At 36.2% G+C, this 15,673-nt stretch overlaps 1 protein-coding gene across 3 annotated transcripts in view; it reads right to left on the bottom strand.

Moving 5' to 3' along the window:
• Positions 1 to 15,673, bottom strand: part of KLC1 (kinesin light chain 1) — a 41,749-nt gene that overhangs the window by 18,610 nt on the left and 7,466 nt on the right. For all 3 annotated transcript variants that reach the window (XM_030452118.1, XM_008500008.2, XM_030452117.1), the window contains exons 2-6: positions 7,074 to 7,335; positions 5,559 to 5,789; positions 3,606 to 3,684; positions 1,355 to 1,580; positions 741 to 828 (exon numbers count right to left, since the gene is read on the bottom strand). In XM_030452118.1, the coding sequence (XP_030307978.1) occupies positions 741 to 828; positions 1,355 to 1,580; positions 3,606 to 3,684; positions 5,559 to 5,789; positions 7,074 to 7,334 (885 nt within the window). In that variant the 5' untranslated portion in view covers position 7,335. The remainder of the gene's footprint in view (positions 1 to 740; positions 829 to 1,354; positions 1,581 to 3,605; positions 3,685 to 5,558; positions 5,790 to 7,073; positions 7,336 to 15,673) is intronic.

Below are 15,673 nucleotides of genomic sequence, written 5' to 3'. Positions count from 1 at the left end.
AAGTAAATAAACATTAATTACACTGGAATTTGCTGATACAAATATCTGACAAAAGTACATATCTACAATGCATTGATGTTTTCAAACTTTACAGGCACAGGATACACCTCTTGAAATTGTTTCTTCATTTGCAAATTATAATGGAATGCATACACACACAAATGAGGAAAGGAAAATAAACAATTAAATACTTCTGCTTGGAAAAGTAGGGGGAAAAAAGTGGAAATCCACTTCATTTAGTGCATAAATTTTCTTCCTGTGTTGTTCTTGATCAAAGTTACCTCTCATACCTATACTGAGAGTTGCCCTGCTTCACATGAACTACATGAAGCAAGAAATATTACACATTACATATTTACACATTGAGCACAAAAGCTTGATTTATGTTTCATTTAAAAGCAACAGTAAAACAAATTAGAAGTACACCTTCAATCCGAGTTTAATAAAGTGATCTAAGTAAGCAAATTAAAATCTTTCTTCCCAAATCAATTTCCCATAGAAAATCCATGCAATCTGAAATCAAGTATGTGCAAGTCATTTGTGGTGAAACAGCACTGAACATAATGCTCAAGGCTAAGTATTTAAGAGAAAACAAGGTATGTTGTATTGTGGTCTCCTACCTGCACTGTTTAGAGATAAGCCAGGTCTTAAAAATTTCTCTGTTAAGTTTAATATTAGAATGAGTTGAAAAAATTCAGGGAAAAACACAACTAAAAATATGATATGGTATGTATACAAACCGCTGGATGATCTTTGCCCAAAGTCTTTTCACGGATAGCCAAGGCATCATTCAGGAGATTTGCTGCATCTTTGTACTTGTTCTGGTCTCTAAATTTTAAAGAGTCATAATTAATAGTGAGGATTCAGAAAAGAAAGTAAAAAATGAAGCTCACTGCCATACTGGCCTGAAGATGCTAGTACAAAAGAAAAGTAATTGACAATACATGCAGAAATCAGGAAGTCAAAATTTAGAGCCTGTCACTTTAGTTTGCTGGTCGAGGACCAGCATGTACTACTTGTATACTGCTGTCCCACTTATATCTGTAGATTATCTGTAAGTAGGTAATCAAGACATGTCCCCTCACTAGACAAAAAAATAAATACCCACAGCACTCCCAAAACAAAGACACAGAAAAATGAAGCAATCTCTTTGACTTTCAAGTACAGAATACAAATATCTAATATTTATATATCCTATAATATATAAGTATTACAGAACCCTCTGGAGGGTTTTAATAAAAAACAGAGAATGGGAAATAATACAAGTCAAAAGATACTGGTCTGAACATTAACAGATTGTAGCCAAATATTAACCATTCATTTAACTGATATTTATCTGTATCAGTATACAAACCTGTACACCAAAGCCAGTATGTTCAACATAGTAGCAACATCAGGATGATCATGACCTGAAGTCTTCTCCAGATCTTCAAGAGCTTGTTTACAAAGAGGTACAGCAACCTCATATCTACCTTGGGAAGCATACTGAATAACAAGATTATGAAGGGTCCTTAATCTTGCTGGAATTTCATAGCCACCTTGCTGGGCAGCAGCTGCAGCACTGCTATGCTGCTGTTGAACTGAAAGAAAACCACAAGTTTCAAAATTTTAAAAGATGACTGTAACTGAAACATCTAATATTATTGTTTAATGACAAAATGAGACTGACTGAATTTTACTTCCTCAATACAGATTACTAGTAGTATTAGAACATACTTTGCAGTGGCTATGCTGTCTTGAACAGCAACAGTGAAAATATGACAATTCTATTCTTCCCATTCCACCCAGTACTGTATTAGCATTATATACTTATATACTATATATACATTATAATATTTTATATATATATATATATACTTACATTATAATATATACTTATATTATATACTTCTGTTAGATCAAAGACCCAAACTCAATAAACCAATGAAGAAAGTTGGAAATTAATTCAGCTCAGCAAATCATTTAAAATTCTCAAGATTTTGTCATAATTTTGAACTTAAAACTATCAGTATTTCCCTGTGGAATGGAACATTAACACAAACAAGTGCCAAAATGCTTGTCCTTTTTCCTTTATTCTTCTTCTCTAAACACACAATGTTTCCCCCTTTGTTTGCTATACTAAGAAGTACTTCAGGTTGGCACCTAAACGATTAAAACACCTTGGATGCCACAAGAAGAGCTGCCAGAGAAAAGGCACCCCGCCTTCAGAGCCAGTGTCAACCTTTAATGTTTATTTACTAACCTGCAGGTACAGCCACTTGTTCTCCACTAGCTCTTCATCTTTGGTTGTTGCATCCCCCACCCTCCCACTGCTCCCAAAAATGTTCTACTCCTTTTCTCTTCACCTGGGAGATTTCAGGGAAGATTGAGAAAACTTCCTCTTTGTCAGTTTCATTAAATTCTAGACAACACATAAGCCCTCCAGCTATGAGTCTGACTTTCTTCTTTCCTTTATATTAAGCAAAAAGCACTCTCAAAGGAAGTGGGAAGCAAAAAACAGTCTCACAGTGCCAATGGAACCACACAATTCCAAATTTACACCCACCATCACTGCCTACCAAAGCACGGAAGCATTTCAGTAATTTTCCTTGAGGTCAAGGAAATTACTGAAAGAATCAATTTAGTTTTTTAAAAAGCAAAATAAGGTAGATGGACTAGGCAGGAATATAGACAGCTTTGTCATTCATCTTTTCTACTACAAAATGCTAGGTAAGGAAGGATGACCTCAGGAAGGAGTTCATGGTCAACACTAACCAATTCTAAGCTCTTCAGTCTTCCTTCCACTGCTGGTAACAGACAGCATTACCATGCTATCAAAAATGCAGCACATCTTGTCTATGTGCCCCCAAAGCAGAATTCAAAACCCTGACAATTACAGAAGTAGGACCCTTCAGTCATTTCTTTCTGAAGTCATTTGTCTCCTAGGAGCCAAACCATTATAATACCAGGACACTGCATATACTACAGTATAAACATATTATACAGTATCAGCTTTACAACCATACAGAAAACATAACATTTCACTAAGCAAGGCTCATCTTATTAATAGGTTCCTTCAAACATGCTACCAAACCTCTACCTCAAACTTCACTGAATATTCATCACTTCTCTTGACCAGAAGACATTACTTCTAGAATGAGTAGTAGATCTAAGGAAGACAAACTCAGTAAAGGCCAAAAGATTCTATGAGAAAGACTTGTAAGTGAAACTTGCCCAAAAATGTTAAATGAGCTCAGTAAAAAGGTCACTAAAGGAATTCACCATCTGGACAGACCATCAAAAGGCTTCAGAGTTTCAGAATCTGCATCAGTCACTAAGAATAAACCTTTTCCATTCTGAGGCCCACAGGAGAGACTGTGGGACCAATCTGAATTTTATAATAGCTAGAATACTGCTTAAAAACCTAGGCCCTGGTTCTGTACATATCAATGTACCGAATGTATATTAATGACTGATTTCCTTATTCTAGCAGAAGCATTCACCATTCTGCTATTCTGTTCTCTGCTGTTCCACAGGATGCCAAGTACAGATTAATTTTTGTATACACTATCTTTACATTCTGCATTACAGGGATACACTAACATTGTAATTTGAAGTTCACTTACTTCCTTGTCCTTGGTCATCTTCATCATTGGGAAATAAGTCATCCAAGGGCTCTTTGGTGGAATCTGTATCTTTATCCTCCTATAGAACAAGCCCAAACAAATTGTTACACTTAAATCTAAGGCGTAAAAGGACAGTTCATTTATTCACCTACGTTAAAGGAAACACCCACTTCCAGAACTTAGGAACTGAAAATAATATATTGCTCAAATAAGTTTTATGAAGGTCTTATGGCCAAATGTATTTACATACTCTGTTCTAAAACAATACAGGACACCTTCAGAAGAGCCAGGAATAGAAATCAGGTCTCCTAGATTTCAGTCTCAATTTAAGCACGCAGGAACACATTTGCTATTCTTACAGAGACATTATACCTGCTGAAAGTACCCAGTGAAGGGTGAACCCTATTAAATATAGAATTGTCCACTGCACATTTTTAGCACTTGGAAGGCAGTTAATCTCCAACAGTCTCTATCTGAAACTTCAGTAATTTCTCCATCAACGTGTACTGATTTTAATTATCCAAAGGACATTCCAAATCCCACAATCATGTAAAATAAAGACATAGACTATCCCTCAATTCTGTTTCTTAAATGTGGGATCTACACAAAATAAACAGCTGAAGTTCTTAGAAATGTTAATCTCTATATGGAAAAACCTCAGGAAAAAGCACATTCCTATTCTTCTGGATTTCTATCCAATACCCTTTTCCATAGATGAGAAAAAGACAACTTCTGCTGCTGGCATTCAAGTTCAACAGTGGCAAAGGGGATGCTCTGCAATAACAGCAGATTGCTGGGACTAGAGCTCAGGTGGGAAGTTCATAATTTTAAGTGTGTCTGTTCCAGTATCACATTGAGTACATACAAATGACTGTTTTCAAACGCTAACAACAGAGACTGTCTCCATGGTCAGTGAAAATACAAAGATGCTTTGCTTACTTTGCCCATTACACTTCAAAAAATGGTGCTATTTAGGCCATTGACAAATTACAGTTCAACAGATAGCACACCAAAAATCACAGTATTCCTCCTCCTGACCCTTTTCTAAACAGGCTTCACCAATAGTAGTCAGCTGCAACTACTAACTCATGAAACAGCATTGAAAAGCTCCATGTGCAACTCTCACTACACACAATATTTTAGAAAGGACTTAGTCAAGCAGTCAGTTAAGCAGGACTAAAATGCATACATTTTCAACCATTATATTGCTGAGTTATGAAAATTTGCTCTGTCCAAGACACGTCTAAGAAGCTGCAAATGCACAAAATGAAATCTTTCTCTGCAGTGCCATCTAACTCAAACACAAAAAAGGACAAGAAGAAGGGCAAATAATCCAGAAGTCTTAAGAGATAAATTACTTCCATAAATTAAAGTGGTATTCATCCTCTCTCTGAATCTAAAAATATTTAACACAACAGGCTAGCTAAACACAACTGAAAACATGCAGGTGATCACAATGTCTAGCAGAAAGTCATGAAAGGGGATACAAAAACATTCCTAGTGTAAAGTCTCAACATATATAAAAGCTACCCACTGATTTCACCTACAAGGAAACCAAATATTTTTTCCTGAAGTCAAAATAAGGCAAGTCCCCTATGTACTTAAATCTCTAATTAAATCTCTACATTCTCCATTTAATTGTTGAATTTACAAAAGAAAAAATTTTAACTGAAGTTCAGTTCTTTTTAACCTGATATGATATTAGGTAGGTATTTATGGATTTTGACCATCTTATGTATTTTATTATCTAGAAACACTGAAACATTTACTCTTCAGATAAAAATGAGCTCTCAATGTTTCTGCAAGCTATTTGACACTGGTACAGTTTAAGCATTTTAATGACAAGTTTGTGTTAGAGATAAATAAAAAGCTTGTATCTGTCATTTCTTGGTAACGAGGCAGATGACAACACAGCAATAACTGTAAGATGCTTTTTACTATACAGCTACTTACTGATGGTGAAATATCATCATCGTATTTTTTTAACTGATTCATGAATTCTAGATGCTTCTTTTCTTCCTCCAGCTGAGCCACAGATTGCTCACTTTTCTGTAGTTTCTGCTGTGTATTGGCCAGCTCATCCCGTAGCCACTGGTTTTCCTGGCATAGCCGGCGAACCTGAGCACGCAATTTCTGCTTCTCTGACTCCACTGCATTTAAGTGATTTGATAAGGCCATCATTACCTAAAAAGCAGAAGGTGGCACATGACTTACTTCTTCTTTTGGCTCCTTGCCACCAGTTCACAAAACAGTAAACATGGCAAACAAGGCAGTAGTATCTATAATTGACATTGCTGAACCTGACAGAACCAAGAATTAGAATTAGCTTATACTGGAGTCCCAATACAGTCTCAAAGTTGGGAGAGAGAAGCTACTTATTCACCCACAGATCTACAAACACCTACTACAGGTAACTCAACTATTCCAGTTTTATTCCAGATTATCTGTATAGTATTTTCTTCCAGTACAAGGGATCAAAGCTTGTATCATATACTAAGGCCTGACAGTCTGTATCATAAGGGCCAGGTGCTCCACACTCCCATGTCTGGTAACCCATATTTGTTCATTCTCTCAGGCCTCAGTTCACTATGATTCAATGCAGAGAACTTCCAGATCATAAAACAGTAATTTCCCAATCCAGATGAGAAACTGACCACAGTTACAGACCAGTATAAAGCCAGACCAATTCAATGCCAGACCAATACAAAGTTAACTCATTGGACTTTTCAACTCATTTCCAACTGTCGTGTGCCATCATGACAGTTCACATCACATCACTTCAGGTTTTGACCTGGTACAAAGTACCCAAAGCCAGACTGTAAATATAATCCTGACATTCTGACCAAACTTGAATCCTCTCACTCATCTTAGACAGTATCTTCAATGCCTAAAATGTTTGACAGAAATTAGCTGAGTCTTTTCTTTAATTAATCACTGAAAGTTGCTTGGATTCTTTACTCAATTCTGAACCTTTAAAATGTTTACTGATTCAGTATTGATTTACTAAAATGTTTGAAAAACACTGGAGTTTCTTAAGCCTCAGGAGCATCATGAGCTACTACACAGATTGGTAGAATCAAAGGAATACAAACATGAATTTAGGTTATGGCAGAGCTCAAAGACTGGAGCACATTCATTTATTTGTGTGGAAGAGACCTCCCTATGCAGAAAGAGTTAAAATACCAGTGCTCATTTCTTGAGCTGCTCAAACATTACCTGCCTAATGCTTTGGAAAAGTCTGAACAGGAAATAGCAACAGTGCCACTGAAGTAAAGAGCAGCTCAGTTATGAGCTTCAGCACTTTAATACTGAATGCATAATTAGTTGTGTAAAACAGCAAGACAGACAGTATCTGTTTCTATTAATTGCAGCAGCCTTTTCCTAAGAACAAATGTCCCAGTACATTACTAATATTCAGTAAGGCAAATGTAAGTCCTCTGAAATGCTTTACTTTTACTGGAATTTTACCTGTGCTTCACTAAGGCCAAGCTCCAGCATTTCCAATGACTTTCGAATCATGTTTGATTTTTCTTCAACCAGATTGCTTTCATCATCTTTCTTCAAACATTTCAGTGTTTCAAGTAAGCTCTGTAAAATTGAATTGTGTTCATTCTTCAGTGCCTCTAGTCCATTAATCACTTGCTTAGTTTTGGCAATGATTTCATCTTGAGTAAGCTTCTCCAACTTCTCTTCCTTTAAATACACCATTGTGGACATGTTTTCATACATTCTGAAACAGAGAGTACACCAGTTAACCCAAAAGTAAAAATAAAACAAGTAATATGGTTTTATTTAAAACAGTAAACAAGTAACATTGTTTTATTAAACAAGCAAAATGTGCAATAATTTTTGCACATCTTTTACAGTGTTTTAAGACCTGGGTTTGAACAGTGTTTCAAGTTTTCCAGCTTGTTTCCAGAGTTAGTATTAGCGCTAACTAATAAAGCAAGCAACAACTGAAAATAACATTTCTATTACAATATGGCAGAGGAACTTCTAATGAGCACTGAAGAATCGAACTGCATCTCCAAGATGTGCAAAAGCAAAGTAACTGGTGTATAAAATATATGCTGTAATACAGTGATTTGCAGATGACACTGATGTAACAACTATCTTTACAAATATTCACAAATTAGATTCTGAGGAATTTTAAGAAATACCATCCAAACATCTTAAATGAGTTGATCAATGAGCAAGTTTTGAGCAAAATCACCCTTTTAGCCATTACCACAATGTATTTTGAAAATACCCAACTGACCCCCGAGATTCCTTTACATTCATTTTTTTAATGGTACAGTTACATATAGATATCCAACCATCTGCAGGTCTACATGCAGCTGCTCTGACAAAGTTGCAACAGCTGTCTCATAGAAAAAATGGTTTGTATAGAACAACCCTTGTAAGAATCATTCCACTGTGCTATTTTGTCAATACCTTCTGCTCTACATTAAGGCCAGCAAACTTCCGGTTATTTACAAACATCTCTGCCAAATGCAAATGCAGACCTACATAAGTTTAGAAATTCAGGTAACTTTAAATATGCTACTACTGAAGTGACAAATAAGTATAACAATGTAAAAATACAGATAGAAGACACAGATATAACTTGATCCTTTTTTGATGTCACCAGAAAACTGTTCTATATTAAAATAAGGAATTAAGGAATTGTTCTTTTATCTATACTTAAGATATAAACACCTTAGAGCATACCACAAAGTATAAATCAGAAAACCAGAATCATCATGGTTGGAAAGAACCTCCAAGACCACTTATCCCAACTGTCAGTCCTACGCCACCACCTTAACCACTAAATCATCTCCCAAAGTGCCACATATACCCATTTTTTAAATACCCTCAGCCACAGCAACTTCATCACCTCCCTGGTCAGCCTGTTCCAAAGCTTCAGCACTGTTTTGGTGAATAAATTTTTCCTATTATCTAATCTGAACCTCCCCTGGCACGACTTGGACCCATTTCCTCTCGTCGCTAGGTAGAGGCGAGAAGCCAACACCCACCTCACTAAAACCTCCTTTCTTTTCAGGTAGTTGTAGAGAGCAATAATGTCTCCCCTCAACCTCCTCTCCTCCTGGCTGGAAAATTTTTTCTCCAACAGGAAAGATTTTTCAAAAGCAATAAATTATCACATCCATATGGAGACACTTCGGGAAGGTTTGATAGCCCAAAATTTAAAATTAATTAGCTCAACTTTGTTAATCTGTACAGAAACCAGCCTAGTTTTAGAAGACAGCCAAAAAAATTACAGCCACTTAAATCCTGAATAAAAGTGCTTTAATGGATATTCATGTATGTTCCTCTTCATGGCAACAGCCAAAGAATGTGCTTTTATACTGTTTTATTATATTTTAAAGAGAGGTTGGTCTTTCTGTTTATATATACTCAAATTACCCTCCCTGTTAAGCCCTCCTGTAACACAATATGTAACAGGTGTACCCATTTGTCACAAATGCTCTGTACATAATACTTATTATTTTGTAATAATCTATTGTCTGAGAACACGGATAACTTGGGGAAACAAGGAATTTGGTTTTACCACAATTTAATAAACATCTTCATATTCACAAACATATTTAATACTGAGCTTATATACCTGTATAAAACATCAAACCTAGCGTGGCAGAAGACATCAACTCAACAAAACCTGATAAGCAGAATGCTTTTTAGACATTTTCCACTTAGAACGTGAGAATTATTACCCAGGATGCTTAAATGACAATCTTAAAGCACACGCCCTCTAAACCTGTGCATATAAATAAGGTAAATTAATGTAAGCCAAGCTGGTAAATAAATGCTTCTAACATGCACATTGCTATGGAACAGGCTAACTTCTGCATACAGTTCCAATCTAATCACCACTGGCATGCTCTTGTGCCTTCAGTTAACAATTACTGAATCTTGGATCATAAGGACATAAAACCAGCAGAGGCCATCTAAGGAATAAGGACTTCATGCTGCACTACAGAAGTTCTGAAAAATACCATTTTTAACCACCTACAGCTTTTTTACAACACTCCTAAATAAGTATGTGCTCATTTGTCTGTCTTAGTAAACAGTGGCAGCAATTTCTTCTGCATGCTTCAATGTTATTTAGTCATTCTACACCAAAGGTGGAAGGCAGGTGTGTGAATGTATGAATAGAATGTATGCATAGATGTCATTTTTAAAAAAATTGTACATTTTAACCACCACAGTGAATTCCAGGTGATGAATACAGATAACTAACAGCCATTCACTGTTACAAAAAGAATACACAAAACCAAGGAAGTCATACCAAAAACTATACTAGGCCTTGCAACAGACTTCATGCAAAGAGAATTAAGTAGCCAGGACCAAAACAACACGTGAAATCCAGCAGACACCAAGTCATTACTATAAAGAATAAAGGTTATCAGATTATAGACAGAACAGGCACACAGCTCTGGCTGAGTACACCAAAGTTGCAGTTAATGAAGGCTAAGCCAGCAGAGCAGCTTTTCAGGAAAGGTGCTCCATTGCCCAATGGAGCAGAAAGCATACTTAAAAGTCCATCACAATACCTGCTTCTTATCTCAATGTGGTCTGCCAGAGTTTTAAGCCACCTCATTCTAAACCCAATGTAGCAATAGGCTCTCATGGCCTCAGACCTACCAGTACAAGCAACTTAAGTGGAGCTGGTGTCCAGTCAGAAGCTACACCACAACACAGACTGATAGGGAGCTCCACACAGCCCAGGAAAGGGATTCTCAAGATTCCACTAGTGAAAACTGTTTGAATACTAAAAACTGAATACTTTCCCACTGAAAGGAAAAGAATCAAACTTTCTGCACAGGCTTTGCAGGTTGTCTGATTAAAAGATACATAAAACTATGCATAAATGATGTATAAAACACTACAGACAATTTGGACAATGTTCAGAGTTCTATAGATTGTGCTTGGGAGAGCAATTTAAAAAAACAGGAGGACAGCATGCTAAATGACATGTTTGTTATTAGATCTGAGTCTTTGTAGGAGTAAGATTAATAAGTAAATATCTAATAGATTTAGAGCAGAATGGAGTTGTGGTGCTACTTCCATGGTTTTTAAAAAACATATTATACAAAAGGGTATTACCTAGTCAAACACTGTATTTGAATATATAATCATACAATTAGTTTGCATACCCTGAGGCAGCAAACCCCATGCAGGAAGGAGACATGGATGTTTACAGAGGAAAAGAGAAACCCTACCATGCCTTTCCATTGACACTTTTCAAAAATGTTAATTTTTCTGCCTCTGTTTTTTTCCCCACAGGAAAAAAAAAAGAAAAAAAAAGGCTTCTTCAGATCCTGACTATTTATTCTGTATACAATTCACTGCACGGCAAATTCTAACTGGTACAGCACAGGAATTCTAGATTCAAATACCAATTTTTAAATCACTGTACAACTGAAAACAAGGCAAAAAAAATAAGATGCACCAAGATCTAGCTCAAGATTGGCTCAAGCCATAGCTACAGGCCTCACAATTTACAAGTACTGCAAATTCCACACAGATGTAGTACATACTAATTTGAGCTTTTTGTATATTCAACATGTACCTATTAATTCACTGTTTCACAACAATAATCACTCTATTCAGGGCTTTTAACTCTAATTTCACTCTTAGTTTCTCCTTAATTAAATGGTGAAGCTCAGCATCCTGTGTCTGGCATGCACTTGTTTCATTTTGTATAGCTACAAATTAAAAGTCATTAATTCCCTGCTCAGACCAAGAACACATCAGATCACAGAATGCATCACCTTAACTACTATAAGATGTTCTCCTAGCCTTCATAATATGGAAAACTGCCTTCTCAAACAATTCTCATAAGACCACAAAATCCTTTCAAGCACAAAAAGATAAGCACCAACAAAGGCAAGAGATGGCATACAGTCTGCCAAAGGACAGGGTTAGTATGTCAAACACTACATGAACCACACCTCTTCCTAACAAGGCAGCTCAGTGACACAGAGTCAGAAATGGTGAGGATGAATCACTCACTGATGCCTTTCATGTACTTAGAGAGGTATTTGTAAAGAGACTCTGATAAGCATTCCAGCTTGAATACAGTGCTGTTATGGTTTATGGTTAGAGATCTCCAGGACTGGAAGAACAATGGGCACTTACAAATATTTTTTTAATCTAAGATGTTAATATAGCCATCTTTCTCTGTGGAGCTATTTCTGCTATCATAAGTCATATTCCAAGCCATAAAAAAAAATTATAATCTCTTTTTATTTGACTTGTTCTCCTTTTAATTAAAATCATCCTTTATTCTCAGGAACTTTATTCCAACACACTCTTCTCTAACCCCACAAAAGAAACAGCAGCTTCTTCCTCTTGACAGATTCAGGACTGCAGCTGAACTGCCAACTATTCCTCTTTTCATCATACACATATAAGCCTCTATGGAATAAAAAATCTTGGACTCCACCTTCAAAGAGTGTCCTGTTGGAGGTCAAACTTAAGGTATGCTCACTGACCCAGTTCTATAAACAGAATACTGCTGCACGTCTGTACTGCCTCTGGTTTCCAAATATGCCATCTCAGAAAGTGTTTTCAGAATTCAGCACACATATAGACAAGCTACCTTAAAATAACTCAGTGGGAAGAATTAGTGGCACATACCAGAAGCCAGTAAACTACTGACAAAAAGCAGGTAAGAAGATGGGAGTTGCACAAGACTGGCAACCAATATAAAGCTAAGGAGAAGTCCTTTAGAACAGACAATCTGTTTGAAAAAAGAACTCTGTGGAGTCACATTTTCTACCAGCTTCCAGCTACCAAGCCCTTGCATTAAAAAAACAAAAAACAACCCTTTCTGTGCTCCTTCTTCCAACATTCAACTCAGAGATAAGACTGAATGCAGAAGTCCACTCCACCATTTGGTTTAAAATGAAGGTATGCCAGGTAAATATGATAAAAAGAACATTTGCAGGCCTCTTTAGTTGAAGGACACACATCCTAATAAAAGCTCAGAATCATATTTGCAATCTGACCTACAACCTTAAAATCACAAGACATCTGTAAGCATGATAACATGCAAGTATACTTGTAAGCAGAATGGACACCTATTTTGTAAAGGTTTAGCAATTGTAACAGTAAACCCACAAATTTCAGAAGAAATGCACAATAAGCACAGAACAGCTTAACAAAAAAGTGTAAAACAACAAAAAACTTTAATATTAGCAGAGATTTCCACCAGACAAACATGGCTTTTGTATTAAGGTGCAGCCTACTCTTCACATTCCTGTTAGAGGCTGCATGGGTACATGTCCTACCCCTAAAATCACAACAGCATCCACCTCTAAAAAACCACACTCCCAGACTCTTAGAAACCCTAATGGCTATCAACAAGCTCATCCACTACATTAGACTATGTTTAAATGAAGAGGACTATGTACTTGTTAAGCTGAAGAACACAACCACTGTACATTTACCTTGATAAACCTTGGAATCTTTTAATCTCACAGCCTGCTGTTACTAAATAAATAAATAAATAAAAATTGTACCTTCCAGGGGAAATCTTTTGCTCTTTGGAAGAAATGCAAGTTAAGTTATATTAGCTAATAAGCGGTAACAGCAAAAATAGCTCCTATAAAACCTGTAGCAAGGGTGATGCTGACAGATCTCTGAGAAAGCACAAGCTATGAAGATCTGAACTGCTTTAGAGTCCTTTTATTTAGATTTCTACAGCATGCTACATCAGCACTAATGAAGCATGCAGTGTTCCTTAGCAATCATATCTGCATTCTTACACATAATCTTAACACTATTTTGAAACAGTTTTGCATGTTTCAAGGATAACTGCCAAAAAATGTCACAGTAATTTTAGCCTTCCTTCTTTGGTAGCAAGTTAACTACTTTCATTAAATTCTGGCTTCTTGTTGAAACGGTTAATTCAGGAAAAATGCTTATACAGTGTAGAAGTATTCAGTGGCATAAAAACGCTCTGTAACTACAAAGATTTTTCTTCCTCTTAAAGAAAAGGTTATTATGGCATCAATAACTTGACAGTACTCCACTGAATAAAAACTAGACAGCATTTTAATTATCATAATACAGTCAAATCCTTTTAACAGGCAACCCAGATGCCCTGCCAATCTCATTATTTCCAAAATCTCTATTAGGTTCAACCATATACTCGATGATCTCTGAGGTCCCTTCCAACCCAGCCAATTCTATGATTCTATGATTCTATGATTCATTATGCTACAAGGAATCAAGGGAAAGCACCCTCCATATCCCACCCACTACATTTTACCTTTCTGAAGTACTAAATATAGACAATGATTAAAACACAGCATAGTGACATATCCTAAAGCCTATTGCATTGTTCTTCCTCTGCAAAGTAGCATCTGTTTGGATCTTACAGTCTTCAGGTATAATAAGCATGCAAGGGGAAAGATTATTCTCTGTATACATTCAGGTCCTTCTCACATCTTGGGTTTCAAATGAAGATGGGAGGAAAATAAGATCCTTCCATGCATTTATCAGAAATTACTCTTTGTCAAAGCTGAAGCAAGCACAAGAGAAATCTGACAGGCAGTTTAGTGGACCCAGTCAGGAGTCTAGAGCAACTACATCAAAAGCTGTACTTTTAAGAGGGTACATGCTTATTAAGTCTTTGTTAATCAATTTTTACAATCACCTGTTACAGATTGGTGGTACATGATCTCCCTTACTCTAAATCTCAAACAACGTACTTATTGAATATCCTCAAACCTGTGGGGCAAGACCAAAACTTAATTCTTTCCCAGAAAAATAAAAGTGAATACAAATCCATCCCACTTTTTGGTAGTCTTGGGCAAAGAGCTCTAATATCTACTTCAAGTCGACTGAAAAGAAATTTTGACTGTTCGTATGTTTTAAGAACTCCTATCAAGACAGTTTGAGCTACAAATCCATTATCATTATCAAATTCTACAATTTTAACATCAGCATTCCATGAATCTGCATTTGTTCCTGTGGTGCAACGGCCACTGGCTCTTCATGGATTTGCCAACTTGTACAACCATATTTTCAGTGAATCTTGAGACTTGATTAACAAACTAATTCTGGCTGGCATGAGTGTCTCTTTGGGACTGGACTACAGAGGTATAGTAACATCAAAGTGTTTTCAAAGTTATTTGCAGCTGTTCGTGTACACAAAGCATTTCTTGAGCTTGACTATTTCTCTCATTTTGCATTGTTATTTTTGGACAAGAACTGCTTTACTGACTAATCAAAGTAAGATACATTTACCTTATCTATTTATCTTGCCTCTAAATAGTACTTTGGTAAAAAGCACAAAAATGTTCCTATCAAATCAGACTTCCATAATACATTAAAAACCCCATCAGCTTCCACTCACCAACATCAGACTATAATCTAAACCAAACCTACTTTTTATGGCATACTTATAACCACTAAAAAAATGCACACAGGAAGGGCAGAGAAGGCCACATCTTGCCTCATTAGATCTGTGTGGGAAGCTTTGCTGACAATTTAGCATGACTACAGACTATGTTGCTCTTACAGGCTTGAGGACGTTGAAGAGAAGAGTTATTTGAAACAAATGAGAACGTCAGCAAGTTCTTCTGCAGACATAAAGGGAACATCCACTGACATTGCTTCAGCACAGACTAGCCTTTAGGTTTAACAAATCCTATAATCTGGTTTTGAAGCTACCTAATAGTTGACATTAAGATGCACAAACTGTGTAGTTTTCCTTCAAGCTTTAGGGAAAATGGCCTCACTCTGCTTATCCTTCCATTAAAAAAAAAAAAAAATAAATCTGAAACCATGAATCCCATTCTTCCAAAACTACTACAGAAAAGGTTTTATAATTAAATAGTTCAGACATTATTCTCAGTATTGAAGTGGCTTTAATTCTACCTCATTAAGATTACATCAAAATGCATACTTTCAATGGCAATCACCAGTTATCAGACTAATATTCATTCCTTGCAAATTTCATTTCATAGAAAGAATTGCAAATGATGTAATGATCTAGAAAAGCAACCTTGTATGATTCACTTTTTTTTTATTTCCAACAGCTGAGAACTCATTTT

Source organism: Calypte anna, chromosome 5A (genome assembly GCF_003957555.1).
Source record: "Calypte anna isolate BGI_N300 chromosome 5A, bCalAnn1_v1.p, whole genome shotgun sequence".
In the NCBI taxonomy this organism is placed as follows: Eukaryota; Metazoa; Chordata; class Aves; order Apodiformes; family Trochilidae; genus Calypte; species Calypte anna.
This window is presented reverse-complemented; position numbering and strand designations above follow the sequence as displayed.